Genomic DNA, 26,310 nt, shown 5'->3' with positions numbered 1-26,310 from the left:
TCTTCATCTTAAAATTTTGTGCAAATCTACTTATATTAGAGCCAGGGTTGGTTTTAATTGTTTCCATCCAGAAAGAAGTGACATTCCAAAAGATGCCATCCTCTGCCCGAGAAGCAGGAACCTAGCCCATCGCCCGGTTTATGAACAGTGGACACTCCCAACTGACATCATATACTGAATCACACAATTTGTTCCAGGTAAGCATATACGTATGCGAAGGACAAGTGTTGAAACTTAGGTGAATTAAAGTTTTTATTTTTACAACATAATCCATTTCTAGTCTTTCTTTTAACCAAATTTGAAAATTTTTATTTTTCGAGTGCATTAAATTTACAAAAACATCCTCCCACATTACATTAAAGCATTCCTCGTGTTTTATTTCCAGTACTCCAGTGTTCATTTAACAAATAAAATCATTTTAACGTTGTCTCCTTTAATTACCTCCTCCAAATACCCATTGTCTAACACCTGTCACGGTCACAAAATAGGTTGACCCTGCAGTCACCTATGCAGACTCTGCTAAACTATTCCAAATTCAGTATGAATCGATGTTTTCTAGAGTGTAAAATTAATGTTACAGAAACTCCGTTCATCTGTCCCGCTGAGACAATCCGGGAAAAGCTCTTCATTAGAATTCTTCTTCTGCCTGCTTGCTGCGCGACTGCTTGAGCTGCTGCAGCCGCTCGATGGTCTCGGAAATTGTACGCTCTCCATGTACCTTATTATCTCTTGTGCGGATATTAACAGTGCCACTGGCTTTCTCTTTTTCACCAATAACTAAAACAAAAGACACAAAGCTTTGTCAGATGGAAGAGTTTTTACTGAACATTCGAACAGAAATGATCCTATGACCTAAAAGCCCCCATGTAGCTTTTGACTCATTAAAATGTTCAAATGAGCTATCAAGTCATGAAAAGATACACAATACATATTACTTAATGCATATTACTTGCTGAAAGAAGCGAATCTAAATGCATATTACTTGCTTTAAAGCAAGGAATGCATACTTACTTAAATGCATATTACTTGCTGAAAGAAGCCAATCTAAAATGACTATGTATTGTATGATTCCAACCATATGAGATTCTGGAAAAGGCAAAACTATGGAAAAGGTGTAAAAAAAAAAAAAAATCAGAGGTTGCCTATGGTTAGGAGAGAGAGAGAGTGTTTTGTATGTAGAGCACAGAGGATTTGCGGGGCAGTGAAACAATTCAGTATGATACCACGATGGTAGCTACATGTCATTATATATTTGTCCGAAGCCACAGAATGTACAAAACCAACAGTGAACACTGATGTAAACTGTGGCCTTTGTAAAAAAGATACCAGTCTGGTGCAGGATGCTGGTAGTGGGGGAGGCTGTGTCCGCTTTGGGCAAGAGGTATATGAGACAGCTGTGTACTTTCTGCTCAATCTTGCTATGAACTTAAAGTGCTCTAAAAAATAGTCTATTTAAATAGACTAAAATAAAACGTTCAGGTGACCATGTACAGTTAGACGACCAATTTAAAAATCTTTTCATTTAAAAAAATGTATCACTTTGCAATGCTTCAAACCACTATATTCACTTAAACCAGCCAACTTAACAAAAAACTTACTATATGAAGGAATAGGAGAAAAAAGAAGATTTTTAAACAAACCTTTAAAGATTATTCCTTTTCACACCCAAATTTCCCTCTTGTTATAATAACTGAGCAAACTTAATAGTTTAAGAGTCTAGATTGGAGGGAACTAAACTGATGACCACAATTCTCTTAAGGCTGAGTCTCAAGATTTCAGTGTTCTCCTATAGTTTGACAGATTTTCTTTGGTAAGTCCCTTTCTTACCTAGGATGAAGTTATATTGTGCCAACTGTGCATTTCTGATCTTCTTATTTAACGTACAGCCCGGATCCAGATCAATGTCCACCATGAATTTAGCATCATGGAACTGTTGCCGTACCTATTTAAAAAGATACAGAATTCTTTAGATCTAAAGTAAGAACTGTTATTTTGATCTTAAATGGTTTAACATGATTTGGATAATCATACAGATATTAAAAAAGAATGCTGATAGATATACTGAAGCACATATTGTTAATTTGTGACTTGAGACTGCATTTTTTTTAAAATTTTTTTTTTTTTAACATTTTATTTTTTTTTGAGACAGAGAGAGAGAGAGAGAGAGAGCATGAACAGGTGAGGGTCAGAGAAAGAGGGAGACACAGAAAATCCGAAACAGGCTCCAGGCTCTGAGCTGTCAGCACAGAGCCCGACGCGGGGCTCGAACCCACGGACCGTGAGATCATGACCTGAGCCGAAGTTGGACACTCAACAGACTGAGCCACCCAGGCTCCCCGAGACTGCATTTTTAAAAATTAAAATGTCGTATTTTGCTCTTGAGAGGTAAATGTTTTAGAAAATCCTTAAAAATCAGAATTCAGGCAATCAGCTAAATTTAATCAGCTCTGTTAAAACGCATTACAAAAGAAAACAAATCCTTTTGCAAACATATCTTAAGTTTCCTAAATAGTTGTCAGGAAACAAATTATTAATCAGTCTCCATATTAATATACAATGATGGATGTCCAGTCTAATAGAGAATGTAATATTTCTGATCCCTCAAAAAGGCAGCAAGTTGGCAAAAGGAATCCAGGCACTGCTGCCATCTGTGTATGCAACATTTTAAAATAAAATGTTGATATGCACAAACAATAGGCTAAAAGCATCTTAATAAACTTCTTTTATGTTATTAGAGAATGGAATACAAACCATTACATAAAATTCTTTTAACACTAATTATTTCTTTAACATCTCTATGTATATGACCTAAGTAAACAGAACTCTATAAGAATAATTTAAATATCAAGTTTGAGAAATATTAAAAAGTAATTATTTTTCTAAACAGTGATTTCCTTTTTGATTAAAAGAAAGCTTATTAGATAATGGAGTCAGACGCAAAGATCAAATTGAGATTTCTTGAAATAAACTTCCAGGAATCTAGCAAGCTACATTACAGATTATCATTCTGTGCCTTTTTATCTCCCTCAAAAATACTAGTTCCACTTTACTGTCCTAAATTTTTGCATATTAAATAAACAATGTTTTCAGTATTTTTCCTTTCCAAAAAAAGCAACATTACATTAAGTTTTATTAATTTTAAGTTAAATTAAACTAGATTAAAATTCTCATCTACCTGACTACCCATTACCACTAATATGACAAAAAGATCTGAATAAACCATTTATATTTCACTAATAGGCTGTTATGTGTAAGTGATCATTAATCAATGAATCTGCTGGGATTGTGTAAGTAAGCAAATTTCTGAAGGGTTCTTACACAGTTTATTAGAGTGTCAGAAGAAGATTACACTTTCGACTGTAACATGTTTTAAAGAATAAAGCACCAGTGTTTTAGTTTTTTTGTGGGGTTTGAACTCATGACCCTAGGATTAAGACTTGAGCTGAGATGAAGAGTCGGATGCTCAACCAACTGACACACCCAGGTACCCCAAAGCACCGGTGTTTTAGTTTCTTAACATGGGCCCTTGCGTGTACGTGAGTTGGGCTATTCTATAACTGGGGAGGTGGCCTGGTAATCTCAGACTGTTTAGCACCTCTGGTCTCCAGTCATTAAGTATCAGTAGTAGTGCTTCCCAACCCCTGTCAACTCTATATAACCAAAAACCCCACCCCGGTATAATTCTAAGTGCTTCCCACCACCACTGATGGAACAGAGTAAGTTAGTCTTGTCTCCAGTTGAGAAATGAGTTATTTAATTACAGACCTTTCTCCTACCATGTGAGCTTTCACAATACACATAAGATAAAGTACAACCAACTAACCATGGAACATAACTGATTTTCATCACTTGTAATTAAAACTACTGTGTGCAGTAATAGAAATATAGTATGTCTGAATGGTTTGCTTTTTAGCTGGACTAATGTTCGTTTATTTTTTTAAAGGCAGTTAAGACCTGAGTGCAATTTATTCTGATGATCTGGAAACATGATGGCTTTGATATTACAATATTGTTTGCTGATATTCAGATCTGTCTGTATTAACTAGCCAATTTATTACTTTTAGCTTGCAATTATGAAACAATGCTTATTTATAACACAACTTTTACTGATTTGAAATTCCTTAGTATAAAATTGTCCCTATACCAGAACAAATTGTTTTTAAGGTATGAAATATGAATGGACATTTACATATCTGTTAGTAAGGTAGTTTTTTGGAGGGTAGGGCAAAACATTGGTCAGGCATGCCATTAACCTAAAAAAAAAAATTATAAATAATTGAAGAAATGTGCATTAAAAACCGGGGCACCTGGGTGGCTCAGCTGGTTAAGCATCTGACTCTTGATTTCAGCTCAAGTCATGATCTCAGGGTTACTGAGTTTGAGCTCCACATCAGGCTCTGCACTGCCAGTGCAGAATCTCCTTGGGATTCTCCCTCTCCCCTTCTCTCTGCCCGACTCCCACTTGCACGCATGCATGCATGCTCTCTCTCAACATAAATAAACTTAAAAAAAAAAAAAGTGAAGCAAAATTACTCTGAGTCAAAGAGCAGCTTAAAATACATTATGCATTTGAATTTATACATCATCCTGAGGCATTTACTATTTCCTAATACTAAACACTAAAATAAACCAGAATATATAGACACTATTCAAATTACATCTTCTGATCATGAAACCATGTAGGAAAGTATTAAAGAGGTAATATAATCTATTCAGGTTTATCACAGATTGAAAATAGTAACATATCTCTATACCACAAGCAGGTTGGTTTACCAAGGATATATAGCTGAATGACAGGAAATTAAAGGAAAGTCATATTTAAGGATTACCTTTTGGGCATATTCATCACATGTCGGTCCCACTGGAACTACCATTACTTGGCGAGGAGACAGCCAGAAGGGCCTTTAGAAGAAATTAAAAATATTTAATGTGGATTGGGGCCCTTTCATAAACAAGGATGGCATATCTCTTAGTCTATTTTTCAAGATCTTTTCCTGAAATATGTAAGGGCCACTAAAAAAACTACCCCTTCCCCCATAATATCCAATAAAGACTAAAGGGAAGAGATTCAGGAGCAGAAAAGCAACCTTAAATCAGGAAAATCCATAACTAAAGTTTGATTTGCTACACAGATGACAAAGCACATTGAGAGCAGGGACAAACACACTGTATGTACGTATGTATGTAGGGTTTACATTTTACAAAAGTTTTGCATCAGTACAATTAATATAGCAGACTCTACAGAACGGGGGCTTGACAACCTTGTGCCGCTTTCAACTGCCTTCACAAACTGCAGGCCAACAGAGAAAATTGCTTAAAAACAAAACGGAAGGCATGCGCTCAGATCTTGCCAGCAAAAGCATAACCTCACAGAAACAAGACAAAAAGTGTTGATCAGTTTGGAGTCGGTACTTCCAATTAAAAAACAACTGGCTTCTCAAGGATGTCAAAATACACGCTTATTATGATCAGCACACAGTGTAAGCCCAAAGCCTACTCTTGTTCACTCAGACAAAAACATCAAAACCATATTAATCCCCAAAGTTACTTGAAAAGCAATCAAATGGAAACCAATTTGACAATAAATTTCATATATTGAAAAAAAAAAAAAAAGAAAAACAATCAAAACAACAAATGTGCTTCTCAGTGTATAACTCCTAATTAGAAAGTATTATATAACATTCAAACAAATCAAGTTGTGAAATAAAAATAATGATGACTAATAATTATTCTTAAAGGGGGTGTCTGGGTGGCTCAGTCAGTTAAGTGTCTGACTTCAGCTCAGGTCATGTTCTCATGGTTTGTGAGTTCAAGCCCTGCGTCAGGCTCTGTGCTGACAGCTCAGAGCCAGCAGTCTGCTTTGGATTCTGTGACTCCCTCTCTCTCTCTCTGCCCCTCCCCTGCTCATGCTCTCTTTCTCTCTCTCTCAAAAATAAATAAACATTAACAAAATTAAAAAATATATATTCTTAAAGCTAAAAATTTGGGCTTAGATTGGGATTCCTTATTGTACACCTGTCATCAATTAGAAGTCACCAATCAGAATCATTCTTCTCTTCCACTGTGCAACTAAACTGGACAGTAGACATTTCTTAGTCAATTTACATTCTCCAAACAAAAACAAGGACAAAAATTACCATTTGCCGCCATAGTTTTCAGTGAGAATAGCAATCATTCTTTCCACTGACCCCAAGATGGCTCTATGGACAATCACCGGCCTTTTCTTATCATCACCATCATGGCTAGGTAGAAAAAAAAATGTTTTACTTTATGTATAAAGTGTGTGTATGTATATATATATATATATATATATATATATATATATATATATATTCCTTTATAGTCCCCTAAAAATGAATATTCAGAGCAGACACCAGAAACTCACCTTACAAATGTAAGATTAAATCTGATGGGCAACTGAAAATCCAATTGGATTGTTGCACACTGGTGGTACCGACCAATTGCATCTTTAATCTGTATATCAATCTAAGAAGTAGAGACTGGGTTATTTTAAGATGCTGTCTACATTAAAGCTGAACAGTAGTTGTAACAAGGCTGGTTGGCTTTCTCTCTTTTTCTTTTCTTTTTCTTTCTTTTCTCCCTCCCTTTCTTTCTTTCTTAACTTATTTTAAAGTAATCTCTTCTTCACTCCAAAATAAACATCACATTACTCAAATAGACTTTCATACTGACCTTTGGACCATAAAAAGCTCCATCTCCAGGATTTAACTCCCACTTTTCACCAAATTCATTCAGACTGTTTTCAAGTTGCTAAGGACAAAGCAAAATCATTTTTATTTTTGTTCCTCTGCAACTTCCCTTCTTCCAGCCTAATTTGAGACTAAAAATACTGCAATTACTTTCATGAATCCCTCCTATTCTCTGCGTTAGAATTTGGTCCACCTAAAATACACAAATTTCCTCTTTTCTGAGAAATACTGACATACATCACTGTATAAGTTTCAGAAGCATAGCACAATGGTTTGATTTACATAGGCTGTAAAATGATTACCATATTAGATTTAGTGAACATCCATCATCTCATACAGATACAATAAAAAGAGAAAAGAAAAAAATGTTCTCTTTGTGATGAGAACTCTAGGATTTACTCCCTTAACAACCTTCCTGTATATCATACAACAGTGTTAGTAGCTACAGTCATCACAATGTATACTATATTCCTAGTACCAGTTTACCTTATAACTGGAAGTGTTTATCTTTTGACCAACTTGCTCCCATTTCCAAGTTATAGCTCAATGACTGAAAAAAATATTCAACCCTTTCTAATATACAATCATACATTAAAAAAACCTAGTGTACTCAACCTATGAACCATTTCAATTTTCTCTTTTGCTTTTTATCCATTTAAAGAGGCTTGGGTTTCTTGGAACAAGTTCATTTCAGTCAAATAGCATTCAAGCATGCTGAAAAACACACTTACTTTCTCAGCTTGATTCCATACTTCAATATCTCCAAGGAACTTTTCTGGGCGAGTAGACAGGTTCAGTTTAAAAGAGAATCCAAATATGCTATATACTGTACGTAGAAAATCCAAACAACCTTTTATTTCATCCTCAATCTTAAAAGAAACAAAAACAAAATAGACATTGGTAATTTTTCCTTGACTTTCTTCACAGTTCTTTCAGAATATTTCATCCCAGAGTCTCAGAATACCTGCTCTATGGCACAGAATATGTGGGCATCATCCTGTTGGAATCTTCGTACCCTCGTGAGTCCCGTGAGCGCTCCTGACAACTCATTCCTATGAAGTACCCCAAAATCGGCTACCCGGAGAGGCAACTCTCGCCAGGATCTTGGCCGATGATCAAACATGAGGCTGAAGAAAACAGAAAATTAAAACCCACTGATATTTACTTTCACAAGAATAAAACTGCTTTTCTAAAGTATGAAAGGCTGTCCAAACAGGCAACATTTCTTAAATTCTGGACTTCATACCACAATGTAAGCATCAATAAAACAGCAAATAAATTATAGTATGACCATCCACAACCAAGAGAGAGAATAAAAATTTATTTCCAAGAGTCTGGAGTCAAATCCTTGTACTCAATATTTCCATTCATTTGAGGACTGCCTTTAATGATCATTAAAAAAAAAAAAAAAAAAAAAATCTTAGCTCCATACAAATCATTTAACATACTGGAAACTAAAGACTGTGCTTTCCTGTCACCCCCAAAACTGCTTCAGTCTAAAGGTACTTCAGCAACATTAGAGAATCTGGGAGAACTAACAAGAAACCCAGTCGGCTCCCTGACTTACAACCCAGTTCCCTTATGGAGATTCCACTCTCCCCTCACCCTTGAGGCCTTGCTGCCAGGACCTGTAGGCACCGAGCTACCTACTCTTCCCCTGATCACTCTACCCAACTTTCAAGGCTAGAAAGTGAAAACAGTTGCAAAGCAAGGAAGATTTCTCAGTTCGTTGGCAGATTTTAACAGAACATGTTTAAGAAAGAAAAAAAAATCTAGAGAATCTGCTATGTCTACATTCAATCTCTCTTTTATATTCTGCCTGTTCACTGCTATTACCCCAGTGCCGTTCTTGAATGTCTACATATCTGAGCATCTAACTGGGCATGGAGAATATTATAATATCACAGAATGGTTGTATTTAAATATTCTTCTGATTCCATAATTTGCTTTAAACAAAAATTCTTTTGAAGGAGGGAGAGCAATCCAAGACACATTGTATCATGGGAAAATCTTTGCTAGAAAGTCAAAGCTGCTCAATACCAGTGTCCTGGGCAGTTCATGGGTTTCAGAGCAAACAGCTCCTTCTCCACCTCAAAGGAGAACATGTTCTCACTATAGTGCTGCCAGTGGCCCGAGGTCACCCAGAGTCGGCTGTTGTAGATGTTTGGGGTGACCACTTCCTGAAATCCTCGTTTCCGATACTCACTCTGTTAGAAAACAAATGCAATACACATGAAGAAAACAGAAGTTTATACTTCTGGTGGGAGTAAAATATAAAGAGCAATTTTATACTATCTAGTGAAGTTCAAGATGCACACATGCTGTAATTTAGAAATTCCACTTGGGGGTATATACCAAAGAAGAAACTCCTGCACACGTTCATAAGGAGGCCTATCAAAACAATGATTTGTAATATGAGAAAATTAGAACTTATATCAGTGTCCACCAAGAAAGGAATGGGCACAGTGTGGTACGTATAGAGAATAGTAAGTAACAAGTGAAACTAAACTGGATTTAAAAAATCCTAATGCCTACCGAGACACAATGAGACTTTCCATGTCAATTTGAACTACGCAGACAGACACAGAATTTAGGGTACATGTATATGGGGCACGTATTAAATAACACGGACACATGCTAACTTCAAATAGTGGTCTCTTCTATGCAAGGAGGGAAACGGATCAGAAAGGGTCCTAAAAGGGAGCTTTTTGCTTTACTCTGTCTTAGTTTACTGTAATAAAAAAATCTGAAGCAAATATGTACCAATGTACATATGTGGTAAATTAGGTGGTGAGTATGCAGATGTTGGTGGTATTATTCTCTATAAACCTATGCTTGAAAAGACTTCTTATTTTACAAAGAATAAAAAAGCAGTGTAAAGATTAACTTGTTTTTTGGAGGAAAACACAAACAAATGGTCAAAGAGCATATCGAGCTCCCGGGTAAAGGGTTCCAGGTCCCACCTCAAGCTCACCAGCCTCTCTATTGTGTACATACCCATGTACATGGACAAAATCACATACGAGGAAAAAGGAACGTTTTAAAACATTTCGTGAAAACTCAGACTTGCGATTTTATTCTTTTAAATATTTCTTCTCAAATACAAGATTATCTTTCTTTTTTTTTTTTTAAATTTTTTTTTTTTTTTTTCAACGTTTTTTATTTATTTTTGGGACAGAGAGAGACAGAGCATGAACGGGGGAGGGGCAGAGAGAGAGGGAGACACAGAATTGGAAACAGGCTCCAGGCTCCGAGCCATCAGCCCAGAGCCTGACGCGGGGCTCGAACTCACGGACCGCGAGATCGTGACCTGGCTGAAGTCGGACGCTTAACCGACTGCGCCACCCAGGCGCCCCAAGATTATCTTTCTTTTTAGCAGACCTTATTTAATTAAATCAACTTATATCCTAAATTTACAGAAGAAAATAATGAATATGGTTTACCCTGATGAATTCAATAAGTGTATTATAAATGTATGCTCCTTTCGGCAGGAAAAAGCAACTTCCAGGGCTGAGTTCATGAAAGAAATACAGTTCTTGGTCCTGAGTAAAAGAAAAGCAAAAGAATGTTTATACAGGCATGTAACATCAACATAAACTTCTGGGCTCCTGAGTTCAGATTACAACCGTGGTATCTGGCATTTTAATGTGTGCCATTCCCGAATCAAAGAAAACATGTCAACATTTCTGGTATACTCAGGAGGAAAGAACTGCCGCTGATTTACAACTTAGCACAAGTACATTCTCCGCATGTTCTATTCTAAATCCAGTCAAGTTTACCCAAGAATGACATGGAGCAGGGGTCTTAGTTCTCTTTATTATCCAGTGGGAGTTCTCATAGTTTTAATTCCTCAAAGCTCCAAGATGTGACTATTGTTTCTTTTTCTTTTTTAAAGTAGGAGTGGCAAGAAGAAGACTAGAAAGAGGACAGTGATAATGAAAGAGGAGATGTAGACGAAGGTGGCTGCCCCTGGGTTTGGTGAAAGAAGCACACCCTCCTACCTTCTTGCCTCTCCCCCCGAAAATGCCCAGGATCCTTGGAGAGGCCACCCCCAGCCCCGCAACTGTTGGTGCTTCCTTACCACTGGAATTTTTTTCAGGCCCTCAAGGGAGCAGAGTAGTGGATGGCACAGAGTGAACACAATTTTAGAAAGGAATATTTTAACCAAATATAACTTCCAGTCCAGAGAACAGTCAGATCGAGGAATAATAAAGGAAATGACACTGTGGTACCCACCAGTGACTTGCTATGTCACCTTGGGCAACAAGAAGATTCACTTTGGAAATCAGTTTCCACATCTTTAAAGTAAGTCAGTGAGACCAGGAAACTTTCAAAGCATCCCCCAGCTGTATAAAACATCGCTGTACTGCCTTTTACAGAAAACTGTAGGTCGTCAGCATTTGTTCTCAATAAAAGGAGTACTTAAAATGAGTATTTGTGTAGTACCGAGCACACCCTAGAAAGATAATGTGGATAGTAAACAATAAGTAAGATAACAGTAAGATAATCAGGAAGTAATTTATGGATTATATAGGACACAGTATAAAAACTACTGGAAATAACCACAACATCTTTTCCAAAGGAAATTCTTAATACAGCAAAGTTTCAAATGAAAATAAAGAAAATTCAGTCTAGAAACATTATTCTTTTTTAACATACCCTTCCAATTTTCCTATGATCTCGGTTTTTAGCTTCCTCTTGGAACTTCTCCCATTCTTTCAACATTTTAGGATCCGGGAATGAAATGCCATAGATTCTCTGGAGAGTCTCCATATCTGCTTTGCCTTCCCAGTATGTGGAGGAATTCTGAAAGCAAAGATAAGTCATGAAACAATACTCAAACCTGTTAATATCTCACTTATTTTGAGTTAGATGTTATTTCTCATAGTCACCTAGGAGTCAAATTCATAATAGTCCTTATGACAAAAAAGTGGTATAAAAAGTACACATTTAGCAAACATCTCACAGTTACTCTGAGTACAAAGCTGGCTGTTTAATTCCCTCAAAAATAACTCCCTCTCAATTACCCACTCAAACCACAACTCCATGAATGAAACGCAAGGACATCTCCCATAATATGATTAAACAAAAATGGAAAAGAAACCAACAAAAAATATCTTGAAATGACTCAATTGTTCTTATGATATTTAAAGTGCATTTGAATAATCACCCATAAAATATTTACCAACTGGTAAAAACTGTCAGGACTAGTTTGGTTAAAAAGTGCAAATAAAGTAATTATTAAACAAACGAAGGACAAAAGCACACATTAACAGTGAGCTTTAAAACTCGTAGAAGCATGACTGTGTGATTTTTGTAAAGCCCCGAAAGCCCCCCATCCTCACGTGCTCTGCTGATGAATGGTGAGTCAGTCACTGTTGGAGACTTTCAGCTAAAAAGTAGATAGCAAGAGAAAAAAAAACCCACCCTTAAACATGCAACAGAAAAATAGGTAGAAAGAGAAACCAATAGAAGTTTAAACATATACCTACAGTAGATAAGTACATTTATATAGAGTCTTTAAGGTTACATTGCTTACTTTGTGTATTTTCAAAGTCTTAATTTTGCCAGTGTGTCTGACGTGAGGACCCCGGCAGAGATCTATCAAGGGACCACACCTAGAGATAAAATGAAAGGAATTTTAACAAAGACTTAAAATGACATATACACCAGTTACACTTAATGACACTTGATAGTCTCACCTATAGACTGTGGTAGTTGGAGTATTCACTTTTTCATTCAATATCCGGCATTTGAACTTGTTGTACTAAAAACAGGAAAAATTATTTCTTTTTAAAAACCCTCCTTTAATTTTTACCTCTGAACACTACAGCTAAAACATAACTTGAATACATCTTACTGAAGCATTATAGGAAAATAAATATGTCAATACTTCATGTTTTACAAATATTGTTACGTTTTTCTCAAGAACAGAACCGGCTTCAACTTAGTACACTAAACCCCTGTGTGACAACTTAAAGTAACAATAATAAGTGATATAAAAGTGGAGGCCATACATTACATCTCAATTTACCTTAAACATTTCTAGTAAAGTTTCTTTCTTAACTTCCAGTCTTTCAAAAGCTTGCTTTTCTTTAATGATTTTCTTACACAAAGCCTCCAAAGAAGAGAAATCATTGCTGGACACACCCCTGAAGGAAAAGGAAGTGTAATTAATCTCATTCCACTCTATTCTACTCACATGATAGGTTGGAGGAATGTTTCTTTAAAAAAAGTGAAGAGTTTTAATATAAAAAAATAGACCCTTGCATCATATATTAGAATCTTAAACTAGGTATCATTATCATTTTTATATTTTATATTTTCAGTGGCTTCTATCTTGATCATCATGGAGACTATGCCCACTACTGCACCCTCCCTCCACTTCTATGACCAGCTTATTTTATTTCCCAACATAGTTTAGGGCTATACTTCTGTCTACAACAGAGCTTTCATAAATTACTACCACCTCAAAAGTTACTACAAGACTTCAAGTTTTCATAGTGGAAATACCTGTTGACTATTAAGCAATAAGCTTGATATCATTCCTTCTTTCTTGAGAACTCTTTAAAAATAATGTATGGACCCTTAGTAATTCAGAATTTATTTTTCTTTATTCAGTTCAATAACTCACCCTTCTTCAAGGTACATGTCATAATAGAATCCGTTTTCTATTGGTGGACCATAACATAAACATCCACCATAGACTCTTTCCATGGCTTCACCCATTATGTGAGCGCTTGAATGCCAATATACCTGAAAATACAAAGAAAAATGGGATGGTCGGAGTCTGAACATATATGTTGTAAATTAATATAGCTGCCTTGAAAAAGATATTTAAAATTTACTATAAATAAACCCAAGACATAAAAAAATCTAAATTTATAAATGTATAAACAGTGGTATGATTCTATGCAGAGCCAAAATAATTTAAAAGGATTCTAATTACTAAGTTGCATTTGTACCTTAGGAATCATCTGGCTTAGTCATTTTCAAACTAATTAAATTCAAATTAGCATCATTAATTTAAATCGGATGGATTCTGTTACCTGAGAACAACTGCCACTCACAATGTCACTGTCTTATTGACCATAATTGCTCAGAATCTTTTGAGTCAATGTGCCCATATCCCACAACCTATGTCCTATCCTGTGACCTTTACTGAGTCATGGAACACCACTTAAAAATTACACTTTCTTTTTCCTTAGGCTTCAAAAAACTAAGGTGCTAGAACTTGTTTCCACAATACAACTATAAAACACAAGGACAAATATATGGATGCTGAAAACAGATGGCAGTACAGCTAACCCTTGAACAATGCAGGGGTTAGAGATGCTGGCCTTCAGTATAGTCAAAAGTCTTAGTACAATTCATGACTCTCCAAAAACGTAACTACTAACAGCCTGAAGCTGTCTGACCAGCCTGACCAGAAGCTTTACTAATAACATAAACAGTCAATTAACACATATTTTGTATGGTATATATATCATACACTGTCTTCTTACAATAAAGCTAGAAAAAAATATTAAGAAAATCATATGGAAAATACATTTATTTCATCAGAAAATACTCACAGATATTTATTTATAGAAAAACAATCCATATATTAGTAGACCCATGCAGTTCAAACCCATGTTCAAGGGTCATCTATACTTGGCTTTTAAGGTGGTCAGATGAGTCAGAATATACCCAAAGCTATACTTTCAAGATTTATTTGTAAGGTACCAAAATGATTTTTTTAAATTAACTTTATTTATTTATTTTGAGAGAGACAGAAAACATAAGTGGGGAAAGGCAGAGAGAGAGGGAGAGATAGAGAATCCCAAGCATGCTTTACCCTGCCAGCATGGATCCTGATATAGGGTTTGAACCCATGAACTGCGAGACCATGACCTGGGCCGAAGTCAGGCACTTAACTGACTAAGCCACCCAGGCACCCCCAAAAATGATTTTCATAAAAAACGTAAGGAATTCAGAATACATCTGAAAAGCATTAATACATATACATAAGTAAACTATCATAATAAAACAAAATATTTTATTTCCCTTTATATGGTATGCCATCAAGGAGAAATAAGAAAACCATGACATCAAATGCAGGTTGATTTTTATAGTGCTTCAGCAAATCTGCATTTTAAGATGAGGAAAATATGGAAATTAATTGTCCAATAGGGGAGTAGTTTAAGGAAATGTTCAATTTTATTTGTAAAATCTATACATCTTGCTTAAGTACTCACTGATAGAGTAGAACCAATTTTTACTTGCTTTACCAATTTTTAATAAAAATTTAATAAAAATCCCAGAACATATTTCCCACTGAAGTATCTAGTAATGAAGATAAATTGATTCAAGTTCACTTCTTAAATTTATAAAGCAAACTCTTTCACGATGCTCCCTAAATCAAAGACAAAATGAAGATTTCAAATACGACAATGAGACCAATAAGCTCTAAACCCACTGACAGTGCGAGCAGGAAGAGACCGGAAACGGGAACCCTGATCCTGAAATTCAGTGACTACTGAATAAAAACTTACTGCCTGAGCTTCCTCATCCTCAAATTTGAGAAGCTCCAAGGTACAATCTTCCTCCAGAGGACGGTCTAGGTCCCAAACAACTTGATTCACTTTAGCAATAACGGTGTTGTCAGCCAGGCCTTGACTTAAAAAATATACACACATGTGTATATATATATATATATATATATATATATATATATATATATATATAAAAGAATATAAAAAAAAATCTTCTGTAGCACACTTAATCTGAGAATAACACGAAAATAAACATTACATATATTCTATAATAACACATGTATTATTTATATTATAGTTTATGTATCATAGCTTTCTGAATTAAAATGGAAAAAGCAACAAACCCCTCCAAAATGTACCCAAGTGTAACTAGAGGATCCTGAAAATCCAGAACACTATTATTTCACAATTAATGCCTCTTATTTAAGCAGATACGACGACTGTGATAAACAAACAATTTTCAGTGGTTTGACTAATCTTTTAATTTCTCCAAATGAATTTTCCACAAAGCCAAGCTATTTAGACTCCAAAAAAGAAAAAGAGGGGCTACTGAGTAATCCTCTGCTTTTCCTCGTACTTGATATCTGTGATAGATCTCTTCTCTGTCAGGTAATGTTAACCTCAGAATAAATTCTGTAATGCCAAAGATGGTATGATTTATGACAAGCATATAGGCAAAATAAAGGACTATTCAATAAAACTTTTTTATAATATGGATTTAAAAAGTCAGCTAGACACACACCACAGAGTACACAACATAAAGGATCACCAAGTGGTTAAGACCACACTATGAGACCACACCAAGTGTAAGAGCCACAGGAATTCTGAGGACTGGAAAGCAGCAAAGGTCAGACAGTCTGGACAGGCTTTGAGGATAAAGAAATGAGGGGCTGAAGGTTCAGAAGAACTAACAGAAGGATAACCATAAATTCCTAATGCAACTTTCAAATTCACTGAATTTCCCACAAATTACATCCAATGTTTTCTTTCCTTCTGAGATCATATAAAGTTTCAGAGACATACATGGGTTTGGCAGAGAGAAATATATTTTATCATATTGGTGTAAAATAGTTTTCAGAAGATTAAAGAATTGATCAAAGGCAACTAATATTCTTTGCATTCTTTGGGGGAAAATGGCTTTTATTTAGGGTCCAAAATGGTGTCTTAAGATACTAAAGCAGAGTTACTTTGAAAATGTAGATATGCAGAGACCATATTAGATCATTTCAGTTTTCCAAAGGGATAAAGTAATCTAAACTTTCAGATTTAAAACAAAACTTGAAAGAAAAACCTTCTAAAGCAAACGGAGCGTGCATTTTTTTTTTTTTTTTTTTTTGTATTCACAACTGATCATCCAAACCTTTCAACTGTTACCCATGCTATAATTTTTCACACAATAGCAAGAATTTATCCTGGACTTTTGTAAAAATGTCATAAACACCCTCACTTGCAGATCAATGACTTAACTCTAGCCCTAAAGCTCATCAACGCTTTACGTAAACTTTCGTAGTTCTCAAAAAAAATATTTTCTTAATTGGTTATTTGACAAATTACAATGTAATCTGGAGGACGACACTGTAGAATGTAGAGAATAGGTTCCTGAACTAATAAGAGCTTGAATTTTATTTTAAAGAATTTTTTTAAATGTTTTATTTATTCTTGAGAGAGACAGCATGAGTGGGGGAAGACCAGAGCGAAAGGGACACCGAATCTGAAGCAGGCTCCAGGGTCTGAGCTGTCAGCACAGTCAGAAGCTCAACCGACTGAGCCACCCAGGTGCCCCAGGAGCTTGAATTTTAATACCAACACGGCTACAATCTCAGTGTGAAACAATGGAGGAATATCTTAATCAAAATGCCCTTGAAAATTATCTCTAAAATGAAAGGTTGAATGGGTATTTAGGAGTACACCCACTTATTTATGATTTCACATGGAAATCTGCTTGATATTATAATTTTCTTTCTTACTTTCCTTTGGAATAAGCTAGAAGTAGTTTAGGTAGAAGCAATGGTCAAATTAATGGAAACACTCCATTTTCTTTGTAAAAAGTACTAATCAGTGTCCATGGCACAATAAAGACTCATGGCTCATAGAGCAACTGCTCATAGGCCACCAGCTGCATAGTGGGCTTACCAGTAATCAGCTAGGTTGGTTCCCAAACCTCTTTATGTATTTGTTCTTTTGGGCCTTAGGTTCAACAATATAAAATTGATGATAATCAACCATGTTTCACAATTACATGGTGACTGCATGTGGTTCAACTCAACATATAATGAAACAGTAAAAATAAATAGAAATAATTACATTAAATATAGGGTGAAGGATAGAGTGAATAAATATGTATTTACATGTTTTAAATTAAAATGTTTAAGACAGAAATTGGCAAACTTTTTCTGTAAAGGGCTATATAAGTATTTCAGACTGGGCCACACATGGCCTCTGTCACATATTCTTCTTAGTTTTCTTATTTTTTTTCAAGCCGCTTATGAACCGTTCTTAGCTCTTGGGCTGTACAAAACAGGTTTGTACAATACCTGGTATTATACATATGCATCAATTTATGCTTTCCTGTCTTTATCATTTCATATAAATTGACCAACTATTGATCCCATCATATCAGAAAAAGAAAGCTTGACTCTGTTACAAAGTATATATATCTAACTCTCAGTTATTTCTTCCCAATAAAAGTTTTTAACATCGAACAGTCTATACATTATTTTCACATGTCTTTTATTAGTTTAACTTCTCAATGTCAGATGTTCTATCTTCATTTTTAACTTCAAAACAGACAATTAAGTCAAAACAGGTGAAATACTGTCTACTCTCAGAAATTAAGTCTTGAACATAAAACTCCACATCATTTTGATTTTTAAAAATCCCAAATAATATAAACATTAAAAACACAATAACATAAAAACATTATAAGGATAAAACTTGACAAGATAAAAAAAGTTTAGTTACAAACAACAGAAGGTCAAGACAGGTGTAGTTTATACCTAATTCCACAAGCAATTTGATACGGTGTAGTTTTCCAGGATTCTGCTTTGACCTGTTTACCATCAGGAAGAGTGACTTTAATTGGCTTGCTATCTTTTTCTGCCTTTTCTGCCAGAATGGAATCATGTTCTGCCTTTAGTTTATTATACATCTCAAGACGTGTGTTAATATATTCAGGCCAAGGGTTCAACTGTTAAGACAACAAATGAGGAAATAAATGATCAGTAAATACTTGCTTTCCTTTTTAGAAAAAGGGAAGAAATAATAAAAATAGACAATACAAAAATTATGATTACTAATTCAATATGGTAAATGGATTGTCCAAATCACCAAGCACTCACTTATCCTGCCGGAAATTAAGGTAAAAAAATGAACTAAATGCTGTCTTCTTGTAATTTTTATTGTAAGAATTTTTTTAAAAATAGAAAAGTATAAATAACAACAGACATGTGGGCTGTCAATATCTTAAATGGATAATTATTACCATTTGCTATTTGCATAAGGTGATTTTTTTTTTTCCTTTTTAAGATATTCTCTTAAGGTCTCTTCTAACTAAATGACCTTGCAAGTACAGCTCTAAACAATACTAGAAATAAAAAGTAGCTGGCTTTTCCATTTTGTTTCAATCTTGTTTAGGAATGGTCTGTGCAGCTGGTCAGACTATATGTCCACTTAACAATTCTTAACTAACCAACTATAAATTGATTTAATGTAAAGGCTCCCATTCAACGAAAATACTTGCTGGATTCAAAGAGAAGAATAAAACCTGCATGTTGCCCTTAGAAGGGAGATAAGACAAGTACATAAATGATGGGAGCACAGAGGAGGAGGAAAGGTTCTGGACATGTCACTGTGAACTTATTTCCAGACAGATCATTGAAAATATATATAATCACATTTTGTACTTAAGACACTCTATTCAGAAGAGTCCTTTAATTGTACCTTCTGTTTCCTATCTGCAGACTAATTCCCAAGGTGTGACGGAATACCATGTGCTACTGTATTCAAAGTATGAGAAACAAATGAGGAAACATACACGTTTTTCTACTTCTTTGCAAATTTTTAAAATTCACAACAATTTCTTCCACAGTAACAGTGGGATATAATGGACAAAATGTAAGAGAAATGGTTAGATAGGGCTCTAAGTGACACTGAGAAGTTCTCAATCACCTACAAACTGACCCTTACGTAAATGAAAGCACTATAAATTTAGCAACACAGCATCAATAAAAGCAGCTCTTTAAAGCCAGTTTACAGTTTACTGTGCTACAGTATACTTCTCAAAGGCCTGTTCCTTTGTGCTTCTGTATTCTGGTAGCTTTCTAAGGAGTCTCTAATAAAATGATTGCAATGACGAAAGCAAAAAAATGAAGCAGAGTTCACAGCAGTTTAACTCATAAAGTAGGAAGACAAGTTTAACTGCCTCCTAAAGTGGAATACCCAGAAACCGAGTTGATTCTGGGATGACTTTTGAAATGCCACCTCTTTTTAGTGTGAGCTGGGGGAACTGTAAGCGTTCTTTACAATGGAGAAGTCTCAAGATCTGTCTGGCTTATAACCAAACCCTAGTGACAAGTCCTCATGGAAATAATGAGAAGGGTCAAGGAACTGGGGCTTCTTTGGTTTCTGCTGCATTCAGTGTAAACTCAAACATCAAATCTCTACCCTGTAACATCTCACTGAATGAAATGATCAGACTGCTGGCATCCACTCTGACAACTGAGTAATTATGAGGCCCCTTCTTTCCAACTTTTTTTGTCTGATTTTTGTAATCTAACCCCACAGATTATCTTGCAATCGTACTCAATGCTGTTTTCCTTTTTCAATTACAAATAGCTTCAAATCTTTTTCCCCTCTCAGACTTTCCTAATTTTCTTCCTGAGTGTGCCATCTCACACTTGTGCCATCTCACAACCTCATGTAAAGCATTAGAATCTTACAAAATATAAGTCTGAGCTCCTACCACCTTTCAATCTTTGATAACAGAGCTCTAAAACATTTACCTCTGCTCGACCTCCATCTCCAGATCCTTCTTTGTTCTTCTTCTTGCCTCCTTCCTTTCGCTGCTCCTCCCCGGCACCTATCTATACAAGCAAATAAGAAATAAGATTTTATATTTTAATCTAGTTTGACACCACTCCATGCTGCACCCAGAAAAGTTTTGAGGATATTATTTTAGCATGTATTTAAAAAAAAGAGCAGGAAATCTGACTTTGAAAGACTAAAAAATTTCACCACTATCAAAGACAAAATAACAACTGGCAATAAGGACAAATCTTTTTTTTTTTAATGTTTATTTATTGTTGAGAGAGAGAGAAAGAGACAGTGTGAGCAGGGGAAGTGCAGAAAGAGAGGGAGACACAGAATCCTAAACAGGCTGTCAGCATAGAGCCCGATGCAAGGCTTGAACTCATAAACTGGGAGATCATGATCCGAGCCAAAATCGGATGCGACTGAGCCACCCAGGCGCCCCAGGACAAAGCCTTAAAAAGAGAGAGGAGTTACTTGATAATGTTCAATTCCTCAAATTTCGTTTATTTTGCTTGTTCTTGTGACTCTCGCTTCAGGTTTGCCTGAACATATACTCAATATATAGCCACAAAAAAAGCATGCAATTTTAGTATAAGCATGCAGTAACAGGATTTGCAGAAAAAAAAAGTCCAACGCAATATATCCATCCATCCCACAAGTACTACCAAGACACTGTACTCATAGGATTTTAACCCTAGGAAAAAAGCAAACATAAGACCCAAATCCTGAAGAGGAGGGATGTTATTAAATATCCCGTAATGCCCAGGTCAGCCTCCCCAAATAAAGAATTATCCAGTCCACATTGTGCAAACTTAATCTCTTTAGGGAAAGTGAGGTACACACATGTGAGAAATTTCCAGGGGAAGAAAGAATACAGCTGTAGCACTATGATTAGATGTCAAATATGTTAGGACAACTGACTTTAAAGGATGAAGATTTCAATAGGCTGTATTTTGAGAATGGAGGAAATAAATTGTTGGAAATTGAGAGAGAGAGAGAGAGAGAGAGAGAATAAGAAAAAATGAGAGAAAGAGAGAGAGAATGAGAAAACCAGGCTGACTAAAACAGATTGTTTTAGGGGGCACCTGGGTGGCTCAATAGGTTAAGCATCTGACTCTTGATTTCAGCTCAGATCATGATTTCAGGGTTCACCAGTTTAAACCCCACATGGGATTCTCTCTCCCTTCCTTTCTGTCACGCACCTGCTCCTGTGTGGTCTCTTTCAAAATAAATAAATAAATATAATAAACTTAACAACAACATTGTTTTAGGAAATCACGCCGGTTAAGACAAACTAGGGCTCAGACAGAAGCATGCACTAAAAGTTATGGGGTTACCATAAGGAATGTGGACTTTGTGTTTTTTTTTTTTTTTGTTTTTTTTTTAAATTTTTTTTTCCCAACGTTCTTTATTTATTTTTGGGACAGAGAGAGACAGAGCATGAACGGGGGAGGGGCAGAGAGAGAGGGAGACACAGAATCGGAAACAGGCTCCAGGCTCCGAGCCATCAGCCCAGAGCCTGACGCGGGGCTCGAACTCACGGACCGCGAGATCGTGACCTGGCTGAAGTCGGACGCTTAACCGACTGCGCCACCCAGGCGCCCCAGGAATGTGGACTTTGATTAGAAGTACAAGAAGGCATAGAAAGTTTTAAAGTAGTAAGTCCTGGGGCGCCTGGGTGGCGCAGTCGGTTAAGCGTCCGACTTCAGCCAGGTCACGATCTCGCGGTCCGTGAGTTCGAGCCCCGCGTCAGGCTCTGGGCTGATGGCTCGGAGCCTGGAGCCTGTTTCCGATTCTGTGTGTCCCTCTCTCTCTGCCCCTCCCCCGTTCATGCTCTGTCTCTCTCTGTCCCAAAAATAAATAAAAAGCGTTGAGAAAAAAAAATTAAAAAAAAAAAAAAAAGTAGTAAGTCCTGTGTAAAAATAACCAATGTAGAGTTGGTTTATACTGGTGGTTGTCAGCCAGAAGCAATTTTGCTCTCTAGCAGACCCCTGGCAATGTCGACTGACATTTTTGGTTTTCACAACTGGGATGTGCAATTGGCATATAGTGGGTGGAGACCAGGGATGTTATTAAACATCCCATAATGCACAGGTCAGCCTCCCCAAACAAAGAATTATCCAGTCCACAATGTCAGGAAACTCTGAAATGCATTATGGGATACTGTGAAGGGTATCTTCACAGAAATGAAATTACTTCACTGTGATTGCTCACACAGAAACACCCTAAAGCAAATTGCACTACACAAAGTTTTGCGATTTACTAAGTTTCTCCACAAACAATCACATCTAGTTCTCAGCAACCCTGTGAGATTGCTATTATTATCATTCCCATTCAACAAGAAAGATTAAATTGGAAAAGGCTACATGCTTTTTCTAGGTTCACACATTAAGTAACAGCAAAGACACCCATGCAGGTGTTGACAGTGGTCAACTCTAAGGAGGGAAGTGATCATCAGCAGTCTTTTGAGAAGTTTGAGGGTACAACTGGGAATATGAAGGGGAGACTTTATTACAGTCTTGTATACATTTGTGGTCTTTGATTTTTTCCTAACAATTTTATTGAGATATTTTCCTACAGCATACAATTTATCTAAAGTATACAATTCAATGGTTTTAATGTATTCACTTAACTATCACTACAATGAATTTTAAAACATTTTCATCACCCCAAAAGGAAACCCTGTACTCATTAGTGGTCACTCCATTTTCCCTTCTCCCCATTACTTGGCAACCACTTTTGTAGACAAAGGGATCTACTTTGTCTCTATATATCTACCTATTCTGGGCACTTCATATAAACGGAAGCATACAATATGTTGTTTTTTGTGACTGGTTTCTTTCACTTAGCATGCTTTCAAGATCATTCACATTACACATCAGTACTTCATTCTTTTTTTCACTGCCAAATAATATTCCATTGTTCGTTCATTTAACAGTTGGACATTTTTGGTGATTCTTTTGAATCTTATAAAATGTATTACTTGTGTAATTTAAAAAATAAACTAAATTTAAAAACGACGACTTCTAAATTCAGGCTGAGCTAAAACTTCCCCCACTCTGGGATTCTGGATTTCATAAAGTTTTAAGGTTAATTTACAGTCAAGAGATAAATAATGAACATACCTTAAGTCTATTCTAAGTCTAACCAACAGGGTTACAAGACTCTGTATGCCTTTGCTATACTATAGAAATGATGTAACTAATCAGTATTTCTGGTAAGAAGAGGAATAAAAGTTAATTACAGATCTTCTGTGCAGGTTTAAAATGAAGAATGAGACACTTCTACTTAGCTGATCATATGTTTTTGGTTTTGGTCATATGGGTATTTGCCAAACAAATAGGAGTCGTGGAAAAGAGGGAGAGAATTAACACAAAAGTTTTCCATGTTCTAAATACCTCTCTTTTTACAAATGAGAATATTGGCCCAAGGAATATAAAGTATTTTGCCCATTTGTATACAGCTAATAAGTAGCAGAGCCAGGACATTAAAACAGGTTTCTCTAGAACTCTGAGGTCCATTCCATCTTTACTACAATTAGGAAGATGTTGGGCAACTGTTCTCTATTTCTTTTTTTAAATTTTTGTTTGTTTATTTTTGGGAGAGGGAGAGAGAGAGAGAGAGAGAAAGAGACAGAGAGAAGCAAGGCTTGAGCAGAGGAGGGGCAAAGAGAGAGAGGGAGACACAGAATCCAAAACAGGCTCCCGGCTCTGAGCTGTCAGCACAGAGCCCGATGTGGGGCTCAAACTCAAGGACAGTGAGATCATGACCTAAGCTGAAGTCGGACGCTCAACTGACTGAGCCACCCAGGCGCCCCAACTGTTCTCTATTTCTAATGAAAACAGAACAAAAATATGTGAGTTTATGTATCGTGTATTTACATATAATCAATCTAAAATTTCAACCTAAAAGTTAGAACAAGGACTTTGAAGGGAAGCTACAGAATTATTTTCCTAAGAGATATATAGGAGTTGAAGGAAAAGTATCTACAGAGTGTAGTTTAATTAAATTCCATCCCAGAGACTGGGACAGCTGGGCTAGGTATGTCCTGGGAGTCGAATAGTTTGATGGAGTATCTGTCCCTGACTCATACCCAGGCAGGTGATGGGAGGCAGGACAGCACTAGAGTTATGAGCATTGGCTACAGAATATTGGGTTTAGGAAGGTACTTAGTGTTCTTTGCCTATTTCCTTATCTGATAATGAAGACAATAAGAGAACCCAGTTCATAGTTATTATAAGGATTGAAACAGTTGAGTTAATGCATAATACAGTATCAGACCCACAGTTAGCACTCAATAAAAATTAGGTATTGTATAGTTACTATTATTATTATGGAAGGGAGGAATAATATGAAGAATAATAATATTAAGAATGGCATAGCATAATATTTGTGGACATAGAAAGTTGCTGACTATAGACTATTAAGCAAAAAAAGTAAACAAGTTACAAAACAATAAAGATATAATTTTTTAGTGAAAAAATATAGATGGAGAAAACTCTATGGATTGGCAGCATTTATCACCTTAAATTTAATTCATATAGTTTAGAATGCATTTTTCCCATTCTATCCTGGACTTAGAGGACATCTTCATTTTACTGATGAGAAAACTGTGACTTTTACAGTTTTCCTATCAGAGATAGGAAGATTTATCCTATCAGAGAGTTAGGGCTGAGGCTGCTTTAGCTTAAGACATCACCACTTCTCACTTGGACTACTGCAATGGCCTCCTGCTTGCGGCCCGACCTCTTTCCAACACACCTTCCATCCCAATGCCACAGTAATCTTTAAAACTACTCTAAGAGCTGTAGGTCCCCCTTCAGGCTTATCCCTTGCAAAAAACCTTACAGATACTTCTCGGTGTGCCTTTTCACTGCCCTTGCTACCTTTACCTGGAAAGCACTGCCCTGCCAGGCTTACCTGGTGAACTTAGACTCATTCTTCCAAACTGAACTCAAACAAGCCCTTCCTTCCTATAAACAGAGTTAGGCTCTTTCTCTCTATAATCCCAGAGGTTGATCACACTGCACAATGACTGTTTTCCTGCCTCACACACCAGGATTTGAAGCTTTTAGTGACAGGCACTGGGTCCTTTTCACCTTCCTAGCTGCATCTCCCCAGCAGTGCCTGGCAGAATAAATACCTGACATTTGTTGGCCATAAAAAAGCTTGACCTGGTGGTGTGAAAGTGACCTGGGAGTTGTTCCTAAGCAATGGATGACATCGAAGGCCTACAGCAGGAGGTAGGGCAAGTGTATAACCTCCCTATGGTTTGTCAGCTGGGGTCATACAGCTTCCATCACTTATTATAAATCACCCAAACTTGGGTCAGGTGGGACACATTTCGGAGACTCGGTTTTTCCCTTACTTAAGCCGAAGCTCTTAGCCCTACAGGGTTTTAGGATTAAATGAGGTTCTCAAATGCTCTTCCCGCCTAACGTGAGTCAAAAACATTACTCTGGGAGCCCCGAGTCCTAGATTCTAATTCTCTCTAGGCTTCTAATTAGATGTTTGGCTCTAAGCTAGGCACTCACTCAGGGTCTCAGTTTCTTCATCTGCAAAAAGAGGATGGACCCAGAAATGACCTGCAAGGCCCTACCCTACTTTATGAATGTACGATCTGTCCCCCAAAGAGGCTCTGACTCAACCAGGAGCTCCATCGTCCCCCTCGCGTCTCGCCGCCCCCACACGGCAGGGGCAGCTTCCTCCTTCCCGCCTGGTCGGACACCGTGGACACCAAGCAGCCTCCGGGTCCCACTCAGTTCACTCACCGGCTTCTCCTCGCCTCCCATATTCCCTGAAGGGCTTCTGTCCTTCTCCTCCGACATCTACAGACCACGAAAGGAAGACGGAACCCAACAGTGACGGTCTGGAAGAGAGGAGAACCGAGGCGGGCCAGAGACGGGCTGAGGCTCCGAGAACACTGCGCTTGCGCCACGTGGCCCGGAAAGGACCAGCTGATGCAATCTGAAAGCGCCCATGCCCCGCCTCCAAATCCTCTGGGAGAATGGGCCGCCAATCGACAACGGTGGAAGGCG

At 36.8% G+C, this 26,310-nt stretch overlaps 1 protein-coding gene across 1 annotated transcript; it reads right to left on the bottom strand.

Annotated features, from left to right (window-relative positions):
• Nucleotides 1-234: 234 nt before the first annotated feature.
• TARS1 (threonyl-tRNA synthetase 1) lies at nt 235-26,222 on the bottom strand. The gene is made up of 19 exons (XM_058716821.1): nt 26,044-26,222; nt 20,245-20,325; nt 18,241-18,431; nt 15,245-15,368; nt 13,345-13,466; nt 12,745-12,862; nt 12,413-12,477; nt 12,250-12,328; nt 11,370-11,516; nt 10,154-10,252; nt 8,751-8,917; nt 7,675-7,837; nt 7,442-7,579; nt 6,694-6,771; nt 6,386-6,486; nt 6,138-6,242; nt 4,830-4,902; nt 1,828-1,942; nt 235-777 (listed from the first exon to the last, which is right to left on the bottom strand). The coding sequence occupies exons 1-19, from the start codon at nt 26,098-26,100 to the stop codon at nt 629-631; spliced, it is 2,172 nt and encodes a 723-aa protein (XP_058572804.1). The 5' UTR covers nt 26,101-26,222; the 3' UTR covers nt 235-628.
• Between the last annotated feature and the right edge of the window lie 88 nt (nt 26,223-26,310).

This window comes from Neofelis nebulosa, chromosome 1, assembly GCF_028018385.1.
Source record: "Neofelis nebulosa isolate mNeoNeb1 chromosome 1, mNeoNeb1.pri, whole genome shotgun sequence".
NCBI classification, from domain to species: domain Eukaryota; kingdom Metazoa; phylum Chordata; class Mammalia; order Carnivora; family Felidae; genus Neofelis; species Neofelis nebulosa.
This window is presented reverse-complemented; position numbering and strand designations above follow the sequence as displayed.